General features: G+C 37.1%; 3 protein-coding genes across 3 annotated transcripts in view; 2 read left to right on the forward strand and 1 right to left on the reverse strand.

The window, feature by feature from the left end:
* LOC131787159 (uromodulin-like) overlaps nucleotides 1–22,409 on the reverse strand; it is a 240,513-nt gene that overhangs the window by 99,185 nt on the left and 118,919 nt on the right. The gene's annotated exons all lie outside the window — the stretch shown is intronic.
* Nucleotides 1–22,409, forward strand: part of LOC131787130 (germinal-center associated nuclear protein) — a 216,280-nt gene that overhangs the window by 68,327 nt on the left and 125,544 nt on the right. The window lies entirely within an intron of this gene.
* LOC131799496 (leucine-rich repeat-containing protein 15-like) overlaps nucleotides 8,462–22,409 on the forward strand; it is a 94,425-nt gene continuing 80,477 nt past the window's right edge. The window contains exons 1-5 of the mRNA XM_066167195.1: nucleotides 8,462–8,510; nucleotides 18,175–18,240; nucleotides 19,153–19,482; nucleotides 19,898–20,143; nucleotides 21,376–21,496. Of these exons, the coding sequence (XP_066023292.1) occupies nucleotides 18,195–18,240; nucleotides 19,153–19,482; nucleotides 19,898–20,143; nucleotides 21,376–21,496 (743 nt within the window). The 5' untranslated portion in view covers nucleotides 8,462–8,510; nucleotides 18,175–18,194. The remainder of the gene's footprint in view (nucleotides 8,511–18,174; nucleotides 18,241–19,152; nucleotides 19,483–19,897; nucleotides 20,144–21,375; nucleotides 21,497–22,409) is intronic.

Below are 22,409 nucleotides of genomic sequence, written 5' to 3' on the forward strand. Positions count from 1 at the left end.
CTTAAACAAACTCAAAACACTTTGATCCCTCGTTAATTCGATAGAAATAATTAGTGATCATCACCGAAACAAGCAAGACTCAACAATATGAATTTAGAGAAAGTAATCGGTTGTTTCTTGTGAATTGAGATTGGTAACAGCACTCCGAATGGATGCAGTTTACAACATATTTAGAGAGATTTTGACTTAACACTTTTGGAATTACTCAAATCCGTAATCATCATCTTGTACGTGCCCTTTGGTGAAAATTATATTAAATTTTCCGGCTAACGGGCATAAAGCCAAAGGGACATTTTATGTGCTAACAAACTCCTTCCTGGCTTTTTTCCTTTTCGGATTTTGCTTTTTTTCTAGGACAACTTTTAGTGCAATTAAGCAAAGAAAATTGATATTGAATATAGAAAACTAGAGACTTCATATAAGTAAAGAGTACAAACCTTTTAATACATTCCCCAAAAGAATAGGATCATGGTATTTCATACGCTTGAGCTTAACATTCTGAGAATTAACAAACATCATTATGAGGTTGATAATTTGAAGGAAATTGTCCAATGAGTTACATCTATTAACTATCCTATTACAGAAAGTTTTTTGATAAGTAAAAGAACGCTTCACAGTAGGCACAGTCGTCTGGTAATTTGTTATATAGCAAAATGAAGAAATTGGAGGTGGCGATGGAGAAACAAATAGAAAATTTTGGAAACCTACTTGAAAGCGCGTAAGAGCGCAAAATACTACAAAACCAAAATGTCATGCCGGTATAACATTACCCTCAGTCAGGCTCTGTAGCGGTGGTTGTGGGTAAACACGTGCACGAGTGGGAGACATTCCATTACTACCTTCTAATGTCATAGATTTTGTGATGTTGTCCACTCAGATGGTCCTTATTTTTTTTCGGTTAGCTGGTGAAGCTTATTTTCCCCGTGTGACAGGCATGTCACGTCGGCAAGGGATAAATTAATGTGCGAAAATTAATGTAAAGGTTTGATAGTGGAAATTTGTTTGCCTCTTTTTTATAAATTGTTCTAGCTAGCGAAGAGTTAAGACCTCAACTTTTTCAGTGTAAATTTCTACAGAATAACATTGTATCAAGACGTCCTCTCGAAAATACAGAGTAAAAGTGCGCAGAGTTCACAAGAACATGCTACATATTTTTTAATGGTGAGCACGTGCTCTCGCTTTCTCTTACATACGGGAAATCAGTAACTGACGTAATACGTCACGCCACATGTCACATCCTCCCCAATATAAAATGGGTAGACAAACAAAAAAAAACCGAAAAAACTGGAACATGCATGAGAAACCACAAACAATAATAAACTGGAACATGGACACTATGTGCGAAAGTGTCTCAACTGGTAATAAATGTTCAATCTTGAACAACAAATAGAAGGTTCGGTGTTAAGCCTAGCAGGTGAGGTCCACAAGTTGCTTGTAGGTTGGTCACGCTACAAAGTCCTTAAGGTATGAAGGTCTAGTGACCAGTTTTCCTGACTGGGTTCTAATCCCTGAGTCCAGCTCTTTGTAGGGTTGACTACATGGTAGGCTTTTAGTGCCTGATTCTTTGCGAAGTGAGGGCTCATCTGGCTCGTCAGGGCAGCTTGACATTTGTGGTGGCTCAGTAAGGGTATCCTCAGGAGGCAGTTTGCTGGTCCTTCTTCCATGGCCTAACATGTTGCTGTCTAGTATTTGCTGTGATTCACCACTGGTTGCTTCAGGGCGTGACTAATTAGTCTTCTTCAGATGGGCTCTGTTGCGCCTATAGGAAGATCCATCTGCTGTCTCAATTTCATATGACTTTTCGTCAAGTCGTTCAACAACCACTCCCTTCTTCCATTCCTTTTGCCCCAATACAAACGGTTTCAGCCTCAAATTGTCTCCCTCATTCAATTCAGGTAAGTCATGAGCATCAGAATTGTAGTATCGAGCCTTCTTCTTTTGAACATCTTTCAGCTTCTCTCTCTCGTGACTAGAGCTCAGGGTTCTTGGTTCCAGGAGAGAACCAGTTGTGGGATGTAATGTCCTTGTCCTCCTATTCATAAGCCTCTGAACCGGAGTTTTCTGACCACAGTTCCAGAATCTGTGTTATGTAGCCGGTCCAGCTCCCAATAACCACTATAGTAATCGACCGTTACCAAGTATTATATATTTCTGGTTTAGGGTGAAGAGCTCCACAGCAACTTTCTCTCAAGGCCTCTGGTATGTCATGACTCATGAAGGTCTCTTTCCCATGAGAAACTTCAAATAATCTGCAGGGCTCACAAGTCGAGATCCAGCGCTTGAGTTCAGAGTTCATGCCAGGCCAGTACACACTCTCTCTCGCTCTCTTCAAACAGCCTTCTACACCAGCGTGCGACGCATGTATGTCTTTCTTTATTTCAGCTCTCAGCCCTTGAGGCACAACAAGGCGCTCCCCTTTGAACACCAGCTCATCATAAATACTAAGTTCATCTCTCATGCTGTAGTAGGGGGTCAGCTTAGGTGAGATCTTTGACCGATCCTCGGCCCATCCCTTCAGTATGGTGTCCATAGGCAGTTGCAGGGTTTCATCCTTTGCAGTCTCGAGTTGGACTTTCTGTACCCTCTCTTATCGCATGGGTAGGAATTGGACCTTATTGGCAGACTCAAATTCACTGGGAATCCCATCAGCTGGGAGAAATGATCTGCTCATCATGTCTGCCAGAAGTTGGGTATGGCCAGGGGTGTACTGGATGTCTATGTCAAAGGCCAGGCTTCTGAGGAGCATACCTTGTAGGCGTTTTGGTGCCCTTTCAAGTGGTTTCTTGGCGATAGACTCTAGAGGCTTGTGGTCTATTTTGATGACAACATGACGCCCATAGACATACTGATGCCATTTCTCAAGTGCAAAGACAATTGCCAACATTTCTTTTTAGATGGTTGCATAGCGGGTCTCTGGATCCGTTAAAGCTCTACTAGCATAAGCAAGTGGGCGACCTTCTCGCATAAGGACCACACCAAGCCCTAGGCTACTGGCATTGCACTGTATGACAAGTTCCTTGTCTGGGCTGTAGTAGGCAAGAACTGGAGCTTGAGTGACAATTGCTTTACCTCATCGAAAGCTTTCTCTTCAGCATTTCCCCAGTACCATTCGACTCCTGTCTGGGTCAATCTCCTAAGTGGATCCATGACTTGGGAAAGTCTTGGCAGGAATTTAGCAAGGTAGTTAACAGTGCCAAGCCCTGTGCAGTCAGCAGATGTCCCATGAAATCCACCTGTTGTACCCTCAGCACCACTTTGTCCCTGTTAAGCTTGACGGACTTCTGCCGGCAACGTTCCAATAGCAACGAGAGATTCTTGTCATGATCTTGCCTGGCTTCATCAAGAGTGTCACCAATACCATAAATCAAGATGTCATCTGCTATGCAGGCAACACCCACAATTCCTTCCAGAGCTTGGACCAGACGTTTCTGGAATATTTCCGAGCTTACGGAAAGTCCAAAGGGTAGGTGTGTCCACCTATACCTCCCAAAAGGGGTTGAAAATATGGTAAGCATGCTAGAGTCTTCTTCCAAAGTGCAGTGCCAATATCCATGACTAAGGTCAACTTTGCTGAAGATTTTGGCCTTGGCAAGGTCAGGAAGGATGTCACCAAGGACTGGTAATTGATAGTGTTCACGCTCTAGCGCAAGATTCAAAGAACGTGGGTCTATGCAGATGCGTAGGCTTCCGTTCTTCTTGGTGGCAATTGCCATCTGATTTACCCAGTCAGTGGGCTCATCCACTGGAGTGAGAACTCCTGCAGTGTCTAACCTGTCAAGTTCTAGTTTCACTGGTTCTTTTAACTCAATAGGCAGTCGTTTTGGCGGGTGAAGTATCGGTTCCACATCGGAGTTCAGTGTGAGTCGCACAGAGCCAGGCAGGGTTCCAATGTCCCCTTTGAAAATGTCAGGAAATTCATCTAAGATATCAGTGCTATCTACTACTCCATTGACATGCTCAAACTGGTCATAGTTGACTGTGATGAGGTTCATCTTTTCAGCAGCCTTGCGGCTAAGCGGGGGGGTGAGCTGTTTGTCAACAATGGCAAACTTTATCATGTACTTCATCAGTGTTTTTGGGTTTTCTACGAGCAGCTTGCAGGTTCCAAGCGCTTTCATCTTCACTTTGTTCCACATTTTCAGGGAGATATTGGAAGGTTTAGTATGGCTGTCATCGGTGTGGCTTTTAGGGATATACAGACAGTAGCTCCACAGTCCACTTGCAGACTGACTGGCTTGGAGTTAACGAGCATTTCACAATAAATGGGCTTGTCTTGTTTGGATCGAACACCATTAACAATGACACTAAGAGTCTTAACTGAAGCCACGTCCGAGTCAGAGTCTGAAGGGTTAGAGTCTTGACTTACCGAGTGAACTTTGTCTTTTCGCTCGCAAATCTCCGAGCCCTTCCAGTGATTCATTTTACCACAGACACTGCACCTTTTACCCCGTGCAGGACACAGTTCCTTTTTCATAAGATGAATTTTAAAGCAGAATTTGCATTTGAGCTTTCGTGATTGGGAGTTACTCCTGTCAGGTAAATGTTCGGGACGGTCACTCCGTCTCCCGCTCGTCTTTAGAGGGCCCTTTGCCTTGTTAATCCAATGAACTTCCTCGCGTTTTCCACTTATGGCTTGCATATGAGTTGTGGTGCCCTCCGAGGTTCGACAAATATCGATGCACTTCTTAAGGTCGAGCTTTCTTTCTTGAAGTAGACGTTTGCGAGCATCCTCCTTTCTGATCCCAAGGACTATGCGTTCTCGTATCAGAGAGTCTTTCATCGTCGGGCATGTGCATAAATTACATGTGTCGGTCATGTTTCTGAGGGTGGTCAGGTAAGCATCGAAGTTTTCACCAGCTTCTTGATTGCGTTGGTTGAATTTGAAGCGCTCTTACGTCTCGTTTACGTCACCGGTGAAGCAATCGTCAAACTTAACGATTATCGTGTCGACCTTGTTTGAATCTTCGCTCGCAGTGAACTGAAATACGTTGATTTTCCAAAGCGCTCTGCTCGATGGTGCAAAGAAAAAGAGCCTTCTGGTATGCCTCTCCTTGCGTTGAAAATTTCGAAACAATAGCAAAGTTGAGCCAAGTTTGCTTCCACAACTTCCAACTTTGCGCCGAGCAGTCAGCAAGATTGAGTGGAGGTGGCGGTTTCACTTGAGGTAACGACGGGCGATGGATATTTCCAGCTTGGTTCGAAGCCGTTGTGTGTACAGAAACAGTCGCGGGGGTTCCAGAGGAAGATTCCTCGTTGCTCATCGTTGAAACAGAATAAAAACCACCACCGCTGCCACTATGTATCAAGACGTCCTCTCGAAAATACAGAGTAAAAGTACGCAGAGTTCACAAAAACAAGCTACATATTTTTTAATGGTGAGCACGTGCTCTCGCTTCCTCTTACATACGGGAAATCAGTAACTGACGTAATACGTCACGCCACATGTCACAAACATAGGTTACGTTTTGTACCTAACAGGGCAATTTTTTATGCATTAATACTCGGTACGCTGCAGATAATGATATAAGAGTTGTAAATGGTAATGAAAATGGTAATGATAATTATTGAAACTATATCCACCTTTGTTTCAACTTTTTAATTCTGATGTAGGAAAAATATTTTCAACCATAGGATAATCCGATAACAACATATATTTTTGAGATCTGGTTTGAAAGAATTAGCACAAAAAATCGTCTTTCATGTACACGGCGAAACAGAAATTTCTGATCTGAAAATTGGTGCGTCAATGATGACATCATCTGCATTTATAAGTTGAATATTGGTGCGAACTAGTAAAAATGTGAGTTGCCAAACGATAGTTATCTTTTTATCTGACATGGGATCAAGTTTGGGTTAGAAAGTCTTCATTTTGCTGCAGCATTCTATCAGCTATAGTTTCCAATAGTAGTAGTAATCAACCCTTTTTTAAACCAAAAATAATTTTCTTTTCTATTTTTTACTGGGAAAAAGAAAAACAACTATGTCAAGACAAAGACCGCAGTATTTGTATAGAAAGTAGAAAAAGGAACTTGGCTTTAGAACTAGTACTTAAAAGAACAATAATTGATCTACCTAAAAAATGCGAAAATACATGGCAGATACTAAAGATGTACTTTCAAAGTTAAACTCGTCCCTAACCTATTTAGGATTTCAAGAGCAGTTGTAGGAGCCCTAATTATTTATGCAAATGAAATTTGGGTGGCATTCGTTCCTTTTAACAGCATGAGCTTCTCTGCATTTGTTACCATCTGAAAAAACAACATGCAAACTACATGAAGATTAAAATAAAACGACTGTCAATTCAAGAAAAATAAACGTCACAAGTTCAATACTCGTAATCTTATGACACAAATGTTAAAAAATACGAAACAAAGAAACAGGATTTTCCGTCAAGAAATCACACATCAACGAGAACGAGAAACGATCGGCCATCTATTCATTCTAACAGGAAGATAAAACAAAAAATCAGTTAACTCCAGATAATGATCATGGAGCACAATATTACATCTAAGGCTAAATGTTTGTACTTTGTTACAAAGAAATTCGCTACATTTCTGTTGGTAGTCAATACGAATTAAGTCACTGATTATTCGCGTTTTGTTTGAAAAATGCGTAGCATTTTTCTTACCATCCTCATTTTGTTAATTAACACATTTACGAAATCGTGGAGTTCTATCATTGACTGTCACGTATGTGGAATTTCGTTGCAATTGCAGCATTCGGAGCGCAATTACACCGGGAAAGGATTATATAGAAATTAGAGAAGATAAACGGAACCGAACTTAACAGTCCAGTAAATAGCCTAAAAGTCCAACACTATGAGAGCGAGAAAAAGTTTTTTTTTCTTCATTCAAAAATTGTTCAGATTTTTAATTTAAGAACTAAATTAAAATTATTTTCTCACTCAAATCCTCATTTTGCTTCCATTGCTAAACGTAAAACAGGCATCCCAAGCTCACGTCTCGAGAGAAAGCAAACGATTTTTTCATGAACTAACGAAGTAAAGTTGACTTCCACTTCTAGCGGGAATAACAGTGGGAAAAGCGAGCTTAAAACGGCAGAGAACGCCAGAAACCACAGCGGACACACAAGATTTGAGTAAATTCACTGATTTTACGCGTAAAATGATATTTCGAAATATACGTATGGTTGTTAATCGACCATATTTCGTTCCCCATATTATTCCTTACAACGTGGTTAAATTCTCAACGTTCCCTCTCGTAACTTAACACCGAGTCACACAACGCGTGACGCTTTTATGAATCAATCGCCTTTTTTCTCCTAACGTGAGCTCGGGACGCTTGTGCGTAAAGATATTTACATAATTGCTGAGGCACATCCTGCCAGCATGGGTTAACTGTGCCTACATCGCTTATTTCTTCTTCTTCTTCTTCTTCTTCTTCTTCTTCTTCTTCTTCTTCCGAGCCTGTTCCCAGGTCGTCCTCAAAATTAATATTCATGTCTACTCCATATCGGTGTATCTTTTAAAATAACTACAAGTTTCAGTTTCCTTTGAAGCCAACACACAAAATAAGTTGGTTTCAAATTCGTGTTGTGGAGGTTCCTGACTGCATAGAAAAAATTCAAATAGCTTCCCTTTGTAAAAAATGGTCCTTCTGGTTGTTCGGTTGGCTGGTGAAGCTTATTTTCCTCGTGTGACAGACATGTCACGTCGGCGAAGAATAAATTAACGCGCGCAAAATAATGCAACGGTTTGATAGGGGGAAATGTTTCCCTTTTTTTTAACTGTTCTAGCTAGCCAAGAATAAAGAAAACGACTTTTTCAGTATTAAATTCCTCTAGAACAACATGGGTTACGTTCTTCAGCTAACGGGGCAATTTTTTATGCCTTAATACTCTATAAACTGCAGAGAATAACATAAGAGAAGTAAATGATAATGAAAATGGGAATGATAATTATTCAAACTATATCCACCTTTGTTTCAACTTTTTGTTTCCTAGAAGGGAGTAACTGATGTAGGAAAATTATTTTCAATCATAGCACAACTTCATATAATTTTGAGATCTGGCTTGAAATTAACACACAAAATCATCTTTTACGTAAACAACGAAACAGAAATTTCTGATCTGAAAATTTGTGCGTCAATGATGGCATCATCTGTATTTATAAGTTGAATACTGGTGCGCATTAATGAAAACGTCAGTTGCCGAATGATAACTGTCTTTCAATATGATCAGGGATTAAATTTGGAGTAAAAAGTCTTCATTTTTCTGCAGCATTCTATCAATTGTCCAGTTAGTTTCCAATAAAAGTAGTAATCAGTCCTTTCTTAGCTTTAAACCTAAAATAATTTTCTTATCCATTTTTGTTGTACGCGTGACTTAAACGCATCACGCGATTAAAACTATTGTCATAACTCTGAATTTCTTTAAAACAACACTTAACAGCAGCTGTAAAAACCTTTACTTTTCTGTGTATTTATTCTCTGCTGCTAATGTGGATAAATGCGATCAGGCTCTGAAAGTGTAAAGGGACAATCAATATTCAGGTACTTAATGTAATAGCTTTGTAGCTTTCTCCTCTACCCTAAGTAGTCGATTACTTTATCCTTCTTGCGGCAAAGTTGTTAACTTAAAGACGGTGAGCAATTTTTTGGGGGTATCGCAGAATAACTTCATTTCCGGTACAGATGTCGATTCTGTTGATGAATACGTGTTGATTTTATACTCTAACGGAATATTTATTCTTCACTTTTTATCTGTGGAACGTACAGTCTGTTATTCGATCCGTCTAGTGTCTTAAAACTCTGTGAAATGACCGAAAAACGAACTGTACAATGAGCTTCCTTTGTGGTTTCAAAACAAAGGAAACATAGCGCTTCTGTAACACTGATCGAAATTTTATTTCTCTCTATAAACATTACTGCAATGTTGTGTAAACTACTGACGAGAATCAAGAACAATCAGCTTGTTAAAATGTCTAAATGCTTAGAGAAACACAACAAGATTTTGTGGTGAGATCTTCGGACTTCAGAGTGGAAAAATCTGCATGGGAGCGTCCACTTGGAATTTTTGTTTTACACTTAAGAACAAAAAAGAGGAAAAATTGGTGATTAGCTTGTAAAACCAAAAATTTGAAAGTCAAATGAAAACTTAGGCGGAGACAAGAAGCAGTCAGCTTGTGGATGATGCAGGTTCTAAAAATTATCAATATTCAATTTTTTATATTTTTGTCGAGGCTAGCATTTCTTTCTTCAGCATCAATGAAATTAAAAAGGAAATAAATTTAAAAAAATAGGAAATAGAAAGACACACTTGGTCCACATACTCTTTAGGAAGACGTAAAAACTACTTGAGTTTCACTAACTTCTAGTATATAAATAACTCGTCTAGTTTATACCTGTTAACTTTTAAACAATAATTCTTAATTCTCTAAACCATACCGGGGCTTTCTCAGGAAAGAGGGTAGTTGGAAAAACGCGATTCATCAAATCCCTTGTTCCTTTTTCGACGAGTGATGATAAGAATGCTCGTCATCGATAGTTATCTTTTAATATGATCAGGGATCAAATTTGGGTCAGAAAATCTTCATTTTGCTGCAGCATTCTATCAGTTGTCTGGCTAGCCTCCAATAGTAGTAGTAATCAGCTTTTTCTTTAAACCTAAACTAATTTTCTTTTCTATTTTTGTTGTACGTGTGACTTTAACGAAAAACGCGATTAAAATTCTCTTCCTAACTTTGAATTTATTTAAAATAACAATTAACAGCAGCTGTAAAAACCTTTACTTTTCTGTGTAGTTACTCTCTGCTGCTTATGTGGATAAATGCGATCAGGCTCGGAAAGTGTAAAGGGACAATCAATATTCAGGTACTTAATGTAAAGGCTTTGTAACTTTCTTCTCTATCCATAGTGGTCAATTATTTTATCCTCCTTGGGGCAAAATAGTTGATTTAAAGACGATGAGCAATTTTTTCTGTGTATCGCAAAATAACTTCATTCCCGGAACAGTTGTCGATTCTGTTGATGAATACGTATTTGTTTTGTACTCTAACAGAATATTGATTCTTCACTATTTATCTCTGGAGCGTATAGTCTGTTATTCGATCCGTCTAGTTTCTTTAGGTTCTGTGAAATGACCGAAACATGAACTCTGCGATGAACTTTCTTGGTGGTTTCACAACAAAGGAAACATAGCACTTCTGTAAAACTGATCAAAATTAATTTTCTCTCCATAAACATTACTACAATATTGTGTAAACTACTGACGAGAATCGAGAACAATCAACTTGTTAAAATGTCCAAATGCTTAGAAAAACACAAGATTTATTGGTAAGATCTTTGGACTTCAGAATGGAATAATCTGCATTGGAGCGTCCACTTTGAATTGCTGTTTACATTTAAGATATAACAAAAAAAAAGGAAAAATTGGTGATCAGTTTGTAAAATCAAAAATTTGAAAGTCAAATGAAAACTGAGTCGGAGACAAGAAGCAGTCGGCTTGCGGATGATGCGGGTTCTAAAAATTACTTAGTTTCAATTTTTTGTCGACGTTAGCATTTCTTTCGTCAGCATCAACGAAATTAAAAGGAACTAAAATAAGAAAAAAAAATATATTATGTCCAAATGCTCTTTGGGAAGATGTAAAAACTACTAGAGTTTCGATAACTTTTTGTATGTTAATAACTCTTTTAGTTTTTTTATTTCCAAACAATAACAATTGTTTATGTTGTGGAACTTTAAGGACTTGCCTCCGAAGGAATAGTGCTATTCTTAACTCAAAATTTTGATTCCATTTTGATTGAAAACCAAGAATTACGGTCAAGTCGCCGACGGTTCAACTGGCCAACGCCAACTCGCCGACGTGTAAAATCGATTAGAGACGTCGGCGAGTTGGTCTTCAATCCAGTACAACTTATTAGAAGTTGAACATATAGAAAAGTGAAATATCTTTAGTAAAAAAACAATTTTGTTTTCTTGCAAAAAACTCTATAAGGATTTCATGGCGAATAAAGCAAGGTAAACATCGCCAATGACTATAAAAGCTTCAGACGCGAACGAGTTAAATTCTTAACGTTTCCTCTCGTAACGTAACACCGAGTCACACAACGCGTGACGCTTTCATGAATCAATCGCTTGCTTTTTCTCATGACGTGAACTTGGGACGCCTGTGCGTAAAGATATTTTCATAATTGCCAAGGCGCATCCTGCCAGCATGGATTAACTGTGCCTATATCGCTTATTTCATCTTCTTCTTCTTCTTCATCCGAGTCAGTTCTCAGGTCGCCGTCAAAATCAATATTCATGTCTAATCCATATCTGAGTATTTTTTAAAATAATTGCAAGTTTTAGTTTCCTATGAAGCCAACAAACAAAATGAGTTGCTTTCAAATTCGTGTTGTGGAGGTTCCGGACTGCATAGAAAAAACTCAAATGACGTCCCTTTGTTAATAATGGTCCTTATGGTTGTTTGGTTGGCTGATGAAGCTTATTTTGCTCGTGTGACAGGCATGTCACGTCGGCGAAGGATAAATTAACGCGCGCAAAATAATACAAAGGTTTGATAGCGGAAATTTGTTTCCTTTTTTTTTAATTGTTCTAGCTAGCCAAGCGGAATAAAGACAACGACTTTTTCAGTATTAATTTCCTAAAGAACAACATAGGTTACGTTTTTCAGCTAATTGTTGTACTCGTGAGTTCAACGCATCACGCGATTAAAATTATTGTCTTAACTCTGAATTTATTTAAAACAACACTTAACAGCAGCTGTAAAAACCTTTACTTCTCTGTGTATTTATTCTCTGCTGCTTATGTGGATAAATGCGATCAGGCTCTTAAAGCGTAAAGGGACTATCAATATTCAGGTACTTAATGTAATAGCTTTGTAACTTTCTCCTTTACCCTTAGTAGTCAATTATTTCATCCTTCTTGCAGCAAAATTGTTAATTTAAAGACGGTGAGCATTTTTTTCTGTGTATCGCAAAATAACTTCAGTTCCGGTACATATGTCGATTCTGTTGATGAATACGTGTTTGCTTTGCGCTCTAACGGAATATTTGTTCTTGACTATTTATCTCTGGAACGTATAGTCTGTTATTCGATCCGCCTGGTTTCTTTAGGTTCTGTGATATCACAGAAAAAATGAACTGTACAATGAACTTTCTTAGTGGTGTCAAAAGAAAGAAAAAATAGTACTTCGGTAAAGCTGATCAAAATTAAGTTTCTCTTTATAAACATTACTACAATGTTGCGTAAACTGCTGACGAGAATCAAATACAATCATCTTGTTAAAATGTCCAAATGCTTAGAGAAACACATCAAGATTTAGTGGTAAGATCTTCGGACTTCAGAATGGAAAAATCTGCATGGGAGCGTCCACTTTAAATTGTTGTTTTACATTTAATATATAAAAAAGAGGAAAAATTGTCGATTAGCTCGTAAAATCAAAAATTTGAAAGTCAGATGAAAACTGAGTTGGAGACAAGAAGCAGTTAGCTTGTGGATGCCGGTGTAACGTTACCTTAAGTCAAGTTCTGTTAACATGTAGCGGTGGTTCTCAGTAAATACGTGCACGAGAGGGAGACAATTCATTGCTACCTTCTAATGTCATAGACTTTGTAATGTTGTCCGCTCAGATGGTCCTTATGTTTTTTCGGTTAACTGGTGAAGCTTATTTTCCCCTTGTGACAGGCATGTCACGTCAGCAGGGGATAAACTAATGCGCGAAAATTAATGCAAAAGTTTGATAGAGTAAATTTGTTTCCCTTTTTTTTTATAAATTGTTCTAGTTAGCGAAGAGTTGAGACCTCAACTTTTTCAGTATTAAATTCCAACAAAACAATATAGGTCATGTTTTGCACCTGATAGGGCAATTTTTTTTATGCATTAACACTCGGTATGCTGCAGATAATAACATAAGAGTAGTAAATGATGATGAAAATGGTGATGATAATTATTCAAACTACATCCACCTTTGTCTCAACTTCTTGATTCCTAGCAGAGAGTAACTGACGTAGGAAAAATATTTTCAACCAGAGAACAACATCATATATTTTTTGAAATCCGGTTTCAAAGAATTAAGACAAAAAAAATCGTCTTTAATGCACTCGGCAAAACAGAAATTCTGATCTGAAGCGAACTAATAAAAACGTCAGTTGTCGAACTATAGTTATCTTTCGATATGATCAGGGATTAAGTTTTGGTTAGAAAGTCTTCATTTTGCTGCAGCATTCTATCAATTGTCCAGTTAGTTTCCAATAAAAGTAGTAATCAACCCTTTCTTTAAACCTAAACTAATTTTCTTTTCTACTTTTGTTGTACCGGTGACTTTAACGAATTACACGATTAAAATTCTCGTTCTAACTTTGAATTTGTTTAAAACAACAATTAACAGCAGCTGTAAAAACCTTTACTTTTTTGTGTATTTATTCTCTGCTGCTTATGTGGATAAATGCGATCAGGCTCTGAAAGTGTAAAGGGACAAGTACATAATTTAATAGCTTTGTAGCTTTCTCCTCTACCCTTAGTGGGCAATTACTTTATCCTTCTTGCGGCAAAATTGTTGATTTAAAGACGGTGAGCAATTTTTTTCGGTGTATCGCAGAATGACTTCATTTCCGGTACAGATGTCGATTCTGTTGATGAATACGTGTTGGTTTTGTACTCTAACGGAAAAGTTATTCTTCACTTTTTATCTCTAGAACGTACAGTCTGTTATTCGATACGTCTAATGTCTTTAAGTTCTGTGTAATGACCGAAAAATAAACTGTACAATGAACTTTCTTAGTTGTATCAAAGTAAAGGAAACATAGCGCTTCGGTAACACTGATCAAAATTTAATTTCTCTCTATTAATATTACTACAATGTTGTGTAAACTACTGACGAGAATCAAGAACAATCAACTTGTTAAAATGTCCAAATGCTTAGAGAAACACATCAAGATTTGGTGGTGAGATCTTCGGACTTCAGAGTGGAATAATCTGCACGGGAGCGACCACTCTGAATTTTTGTTTTACACTTAAAAAAAAAAAAGGGGAAAAATTGGTTATTATTTGTAAAACCAAAAATTTGAAAGTCAAATGAAAACTTAGGCGGAGACAAGAAGCAGTCAGCTTGTGGATGATGCAGGTTCTAAAAACTACCAATATTCAATTTTTTATTTTTTTGTGGAGGTTAGCATTTTTTTCTTCAGCATCAATGAAATTGAAAGGAAATAAATAAAAAAAAAAAAAGGAAAAAGAAAGACACACTTGGTCCACATGCTCTTTAGGAAGACGTAAAAACTACTAGAGTTTCAATAACTTCTAGTATATAAATAACTCTTCCAGTTTATAACTGTTAACCTTTAACCAATAATTCTTAATTCTCTAAACCATACCGGAGCTTTCTCAGGAAAGAGGGTAGTGGGAAAAACGCGATTCATCAAATCCCTTGCTCCAAAACAAGCAAGGATCAACAAGATGAATTTAGAGGAAGTTATCGGTTGTTTCTTGTGAATTGAGACTGGTAACAGCAGTCCCATTTGTTGCGGTGTACGACATAAGCATATAGATTTTGACTTAACATTTTTGGAATTACTCATATCCGTAATCATCATCTTGTACGTGCCTTTTGCTGAAAATTATCTGAAATTGTTCGGCTACCGGGCATAAAGTCAAAGGGACATTTTATGTGCTAACAAATTCCTTCTAGGCGTTTTTCCTTTTTGGATTTTGCTTTTTTCTAGGGCAACTTTAGTGCAGTTGAGCAAAGTAAATTGATATTGAATATAGGAAACTGGAGACTTCATATAAGTAAAGAGCACAAACCTTTTAATACATTCCCCCAAAGAGTAAGATCATGGTATTTCATACGCTTAAGCTTAACATCCTGAGATTTAACAAACACCATTATGAGGTTAATAATTTGAAGGGAACTATCCAACGAGTTCCATCGATTAACCATTCCATTATAGGAAGTTTTTTTTAGTAGTGAAAGGACGCTTGACAGTAGGCACAGTCGTCTAATGATTTGTTGTATAGCAAAGTAAAGAAATTAGAGAAGGCGATGGAGAAACAAATCGAAAATTTTGAAAACCTACTTCAGTGAAAGCGCCTAAGAGCGCAAAATAAGACAAAACCAAAATGTCATGCCGGTATTACGTTACCCTCAGTCATGCTCTGTTCACGTGTAGCGGTGGTTTTCGGTAAACACGTGCACGAGTGGGAGACATTCCATTGCTACCTTCTAAATTCATATATTTTGTAGTGTTGTCCGCTCAGATGGTCCTTATGTTTTTTCGGTTAGCTGGTGAAGCTTATTTTCCCCGTGTGACAAGCATGTCACTTCGGCGAAGAATAAATTAATGCGCGAAAATTAATGCAAAGGTTCTAGGTAGAAATTTCTTTCCCTTTTTTTATAAATTGTTCAAGATAGAGAAGAGTTAGGACCTCAACTTTTTCAGTATTAAATTCCTAGAAAAAAACATAGGTTACCTTTTGCACCTAATGGGTCAATTTTTTATGCATTAACACTCGGTACGCTGCAGATAATAACATAAGAGTAGTTTCTTATAATGAAAATGGTAATGATGATTATTCAAACTACATCCAGCTTTGTTTCAACTTTTGATTATTAGCAGAGAGTAACTGATGTGGGAAAAATATTTTCAACCATAGGACAACATTATTTATATTTTGAGATCCGGTCTCAAAGAATGAACACAAATAGTCGTCTTTTATGTACACGGCGAAACAGAAATTTCTGACGTGAAAGTTTGTGCGTCGATGATGGCATCATCAGCATTTTTAAGTTGAATATTGGTGCGAACTATGTAACGTCAGTTGCCGAACAATAGTTATCTTTTAATATGATCAGGAATCAAATTTGGGTCAGAAAGTCTTCATTTCGCTGCAGCATTCTATCAGTTGTCTGGTTAGTTTCTAATAGTAGTAGTAATCAGCCCTTTCTTGAAACACAAAGTAAGTCTCTTTTCTATTTTTGTTGTACGTGTGACTTTAACGAATTACGCGATTAAAATTCTTGTCTTAACTTTGAATTTATTTGAAACAACAGTTAACAGCAGCTGTAAAAACCTTTACTTTTCTGTGTATTTATTCTCTGCTGCTTATGTGGATAAACCCAATCAGGCTCTGAAACTGTAAAGGGACAATCAATATTGAGGTACTTAATATAATAGTTTTGTAGCTTTCTCCTCTACTCTTAGTAGTCAATTATTTTATCCTTCCTGCGGCAAAGTTGTTAATTTAAAGACGGTGAGCAGTTTTTTCTGTGTATCGCAAAATAACTTCATTTCCCGTACCGATGTCCCTGTTGAAGTATACGTGTTTGTTTTGTACTTTAACGGAATATTTATTCTTCACTATTTATCTCTGGAACGTATAGTCTGTTATTCAATCTGTCTAGTTTCTTTAGGTCCTGTGAAATCACCGAAACATGAACTCTGCAATCAAATTTCTTAGTGGTTTTACAACAACGGAAAGATAGCACTTCTGTAAAACTGATCAAAATTGAATTTCTCTCTATAAATATCGCTACAATGTTGTGTAAATTACAGACGAGAATCAGAAATAATCAACTTGTTAAAATGTCCAAATGCTTAGAGGAACACATTAAGATTTAGTGGAAAAATCTGCATAGGAGCGTCTACTTTGAATTTTTGTTTTACATTTAAGACATAACAACAAAACAGAGGAAAAATTGGCGATCAATTTGTAAAACCAAAAATTTGAAAGTCAAATGAAAACTGAGTCTGAGACAAAAAACAGTCAGCTTATGGATGATGCGGGATCTAAAAATTATTAATATTTCATTTTTATTTATTTTTTTGTTGAAGGTAGCATTTCTTTCCTCAGCATCAATAAAATTAAAAGGAAATAAAACTAAAAGATAGAAAAACGAAAACATACTTGGTCCACATGCTCTATAGGAAGACGTAGTAACTACTAGAGTTTCGATAACTTTTAGTTTATAACTAACTCTTCTAGTTTATAATTGTTTACTTTTAACCAATAAATTCTCAATTCTCTCAACCATACCGACGCTTTCTCAGGGAAGAGGGTGGTGGGAAAAACGAGATTCATCATATGATTCATCAGTCAGAAAGGCATTCGAAAAGGAAAGGATTATTTTTTAATCTCGGTCCCTAATGACTCGTTTGATCGACCAGAGAATTAGCAATTAGTATTTTTAATGTAAATATTTAAAGATGAAGTGTCAGTTCTAAACACGGACAACTTTTAGAATTTAGGAGAAATAAATGTCAGTCAGTTTATAAAAGAGAAAACAAGTGCAAACATATGTTTTAGCAGTCTAGAACATTCTAGAATATTCTAAATAATTACATCATATCCTATTCTTAAAACAGTGCAACATGACAAAACATGATAAAAATACGCTGTCAAATAATCCGAATAATTTTTTCTCTGTTTTACATTTTTTTCTCTTGTAAACAACACACTAAAATGTTGGAAAAAAATTATCAATGTGCAAGATGCATGAACGAACTGAAATTTTTCGTGAGTTAAACCTACCTTGAAGTTTGATGTAAAGTTGAATATCTTGTTTATAATTTTAGAATAAACCAAAATCTTTATCACAATCTTCAAATGTCTTACGAAGTATGAACGGTAGTTATCAGACCAGAAGACAGGGTCACTTTTACAAGGTCTCAACATATATTGTTATTGTTATTTTTAGAGTGTGTAACTTTTAGCTGTGTATGACTGAACAGAGGACAAAGAGTCCATTGGTTGCTGAGTGGCTGTATTTATTAGTTTTGACGTGATTTTCTTCGCTTGAGTCATAAGGCAACTAACGCAATCTTCTTTTCATTATTCTAAATAACAAAGGGGAATGTTCTGATACGAAAAGAAGTTTTTCCTTTGAACTGCATAATCCAAGTGATAAAGAGCACTATAGATAAACAATAGCAAACCAATATCTTAATTATCAACAAGGTTAAACAATGACTTTCTTTTTAAATTTAACTTTCCAGAAAGCGCTATGAAAATCTTTGAAGTTCTTTTGGTTTTGCGCAGAAGGATTCCGTTTGTTCTATAGCCGATGGAGACAAATTAATTACTATCTGAAGAGTTTTACTCCAAAAGCTTGTGTATAAAACATCGAGCTGCTTTGAAAAGATTCAATTTATTAACCTCTTGTGATGAAAAATTGAAAGAGACAAAATTAAACACTCTACCTTTTCTTCTGCAGAAAACAAACTGAATCACGTCATGATGGTACCCTCAGTGGCTAAGTGCAGTTTCATTCTCCTTTTCTGTAAGCACTTCAGCTGTTTACAACTGTTGTCGAAAGTGTTTGCTTTAATGATAAACATTTGCCGTTGTTGGCAAATGAGATGGAATGGAAGCCCATGAGTAGTGTGGGAGGGGAGGAAGGGTAAGATGCTTGGGGAGGCCCGGGAAAGGACGAGCAAAGGGAGGAAAAGAGGAGAGGAAGGGAGGAGAGTGCAAGGTTAAATGGATGGATAGAGCAATGAGAAAAACTGTGAAGTGTGGGTGAGAGTCTATTGGCAATTGTTATGTCAAGTCTTGTTGAACTGCAATATGCGCTAGTGTTTAATCGTAATATAACAATCATGAAGAGCCACAAATTCTCATATCTGCGTGTAATATCAAACTGCTAGGCATGCAACATATGGTGCACGCTGGTTCAGTGGTAAGAGGAAGTGCCCAAAACGTTTACATGGTCCAACTTTGAGCTTAAGACTGTACTTGTGAAAGACATTGCCTCTGCATTTACCTTGTACTATCAAACTTCAAAGTAAAGTGCTAGAATAAGATGACGTCAATAAACTATTCCTCTAATTCATAAATAAACCACTTCCCTTTATCCTCTGAAACACTTTTCTCAATCAAAAACTAACCGCAAATGCAGAGAATTTGTAAGCTCTTGGTTGGAATGGAAGACAGTATTATAATAGCTAGCTGAAGCCCGTTGAACCCGAGCTCTAGATAAAATTTTGTTTTAGTCGTGCGATAGATGTTTGTTAGCTTAGTGATCTGATATCTGATTAGTGGACTAGTGATACTTGTAAAACAGAGATCAGATGAGGTCTAATGTGGCGGCCTTTGTTGCGTAAAATTGCATATATTTTCTTTCTCTTGATGTATGATATCTATTTTTTTTGTTTTTCGAAGCCAAGTAGTTGACTTATTGTATTTGTTGTAGTTTTGTTAAAACATCCTCAACAAGCAAAAGGATGGGATAAAGTTCCTTTGTTTTGGGAGTCACATGTTCTCTCAGCTCCAAAAGGACACTACGTGGAACTGAACTTTTCCATGCGCAGCTACTCGTCGGCTCCACGACCGTGTCTGCAGGACTACTATCTTGAAATCCGTGACGGCAATAATCCGTCGGCCAACGTTCTTGGTGTATTCTGTGGAGATAAAAAAGCTGCTGTAGTGCGATCCAGTGGAGGATACTTATGGTTAAGATTTTTCCCTTATCGCAGATATAATCTTAATGCATACTACACGGGAAGATCCTCCAATCAAACAGGCACGATCTTTCTTATTAACTTTCTATTAAAGCATGTAATTAAAATATTTAAATTCAATTGGAACTTCATGATATAACAATTTATATTCAGGAAATATATCGTTGGCCTACCTTACTATTACGTTTTACCGCACATTTAACAGTATTTATTCCCTTATTAAGTAGCTTTTTATCTGATATACAAAGAGACAGACGAACAGCCACATATAGAGAAAGAGAGAGACAGACAAAGAGAGACACCGAAAGAAGTTCTCCGTGACTTTGGAGTAAAATATGATTGTCCATACACAATGTATTTGCTTCATATATTATGCCTGTGGTTTGCTTGTCCTGTATGATACAGACTATTCATCTAGCATTTGCTTGCCTTAATACATTTTTTATTATCATTATCATTATTTTTTGTTTTATGTAGCGACACCTACCATGACCCAAGTACCCAAGACACAGACTGTAATTTTTAACAGAACCTCCGACCTGTGGTGTCCGGTGGAAGGTGCGCCAGCTCCATACATTGTATGGAGAAAAAATGGTGTTGTTGTTCAAAATAGAACCAGCGTAAGATATCACCCTGTAGCTGCAGAGGAGAATGTGAATTACAGCTGTGAGGTACGAAGAGATAATAACGTATCAAGGAGCGAAATTAGCCTCAACATTGAAGGTGAGTTTTATTCCTTACACAAGTGTAATGGAACCATATCGCTTTTTTAATTGGATGCCTGAATCTGTACTATTTGGTCAATATCTTAATATCTTGTTTAATTTCTTGGTATCCCTCCACGGCTCGCCGCCCTCGATGTAGTCGCTCCCGTAATTTGCCCCCGTTCTTCTAGACTGCGATAAATTATCAATATCTTAAACAGACTGCGATAGATTATCATTATCTTAAACAGTTCTTCGTTCGGATTAGGCTTTCTTTGATCAGCTATATCAGAATGACAATCTTTGTTTGGAAAAGAGGCCGAGTGATTATAGTGTAAAGCTTGTAATCTAGTGGTCTGGGTTGAAGCTATCCACCCTGCTACTCATTGGATTTGTGTTTTGGTTTGCCCCGCTTGGTCTTTTTTGGTTCGCCTCCGACCAGTAAGGATTTTTGCACGATGTTCGTTTACAATGTTTGTTTCAATCAACCCTTTCACTTCCAACATCTCATTAGTAATTCTGCAAACTTACTCCTGTACGATTCTTATGATCTTAGTTCTGAGAATTTGTTTCCGGATCAACTAATAACCCCTTAATTGATATTTCTCTTTATTCTCATAACTTGTCTACTTGAAACTGTATCGATATTGTAGGGAGAAATTCTCTCTTGGTCACTACATGGAAGTTAAAGGGTCAATTTGTTTTGATTAGTTTTGGTAATTTTAGTTCTCAATTTGTTTTAATTAGTTTTTCTTAATTACCGGTAATTTTGTCATACGGTTTGTAAGCAGCATTTTATCATATCCACTTTTTAATTCGCGCAATAGAAGCGTTAATCGTATCTTACGTATGAACCTGAGAACTATTTTTCTTTAGTTATTCTAATTATTTAGCGCTGTTCGGCCTCTCAGAAAGACACTCTCCTCACTGAATTTTTTTTTTTTTGTTTTAGCTTAAATTCTGACTTCCCTAAATGCTGACAATGATAAGAGTTTGTTAGTTATCAGTTCAAAGTAGATACTCCAAAGTTGAAAAAATTCCGCAAATTTAAATTTAGCCTAACTTTAGAAGTTTATCTCATGAACATTCCTTTGTATACTATCATTCTAAAGATCATTACTTTCTTCTTTTTTTTTCTCGATACGATAAAACAAGTTGGTTTTCTTGTTTGCAATGCAAACTCAGTGATGACATACTACACATATTTTAGCGATTTAATTATATGAACAATACTTAATGTCTAATATTCAGAGTGCCCAGGCCCTTGTGATTGCCACATTTTGAAGGGAACATACAATCTGTTGCGTGTGAGCTGTACAGGAAAAGAATTGATGTCGTTTCCGTGGAAAATTCCCCCTACCACAGCGAAGTTGTGAGTATTAACAAGAGATCAATTGTTGAGGTGCCATGTAAGTTGCAGACTAAACTGCAGATTACGAAGCAAATGAATGTCATTCTTCATCTTACCTGAGTAAGAGCGACTTCTAAATCAGTGTTACACTAGCCTTTGCGCGGTGCCGTCGACGTCAATGACTGGAAATTCTTCAATATTGAATTTTTTGATCGTAGGTTTACTACGGGGGTCATTCCTCACCCGAACTACTATTTCCCGAGTCTCTCGAGACATGTCGAAAGAAAATCTGTACCACGTAAACTATAAGCTGTAACCTCGTGGCTACACTAAAAAGTATTTTAACTGTGGTACTGATAGAGGATACCGTGGTGCTGATATCATACGATGCCGGTCCATGCCAGCAGGTCACAAAACAAGAACAATAAGGCAGTACTTCGTGACTTCGTGAAGGCAACATGGAATCGCGAAACGAACATATTTTGTAGACTGTGAACAATAATGGCAGAGTATGCTTTCTGTTTATGCTCGCGATACCTGGTACTTTATGCATAGGAAGCCCTCAGAAACTGAAATATCAAGCAAATCATGAGAACTTTAAAAAACGTAGATATATACCAATATATTTTAACTGTTTTAGTTGTATTCAGCACTATCTCTGCTGTTATATGACCGCTTAAATATAGCTGTAAAAGTCAAAGATAACTGTGAAAAAGTAGATCTGACGGTAAAATAGCATCTCGCCGAGAAATGGCTGGAACAATAATGCAATTAATCCATTTCTGGTGTACAACAGACGACTTTGAGTTAAACTGTTCGATGCGTTCATCTGGAAGAGTTTACTACTGAATGCCGCTTTTCTTAAATTGCTTTTTTGTTATTATTAATATTGAAATATGTAACAAAGCCTTTGAGACATTTTCAAGTTACTGCA

This window comes from Pocillopora verrucosa, chromosome 5 (genome assembly GCF_036669915.1).
Source record: "Pocillopora verrucosa isolate sample1 chromosome 5, ASM3666991v2, whole genome shotgun sequence".
Classification (NCBI taxonomy): domain Eukaryota; kingdom Metazoa; phylum Cnidaria; class Anthozoa; order Scleractinia; family Pocilloporidae; genus Pocillopora; species Pocillopora verrucosa.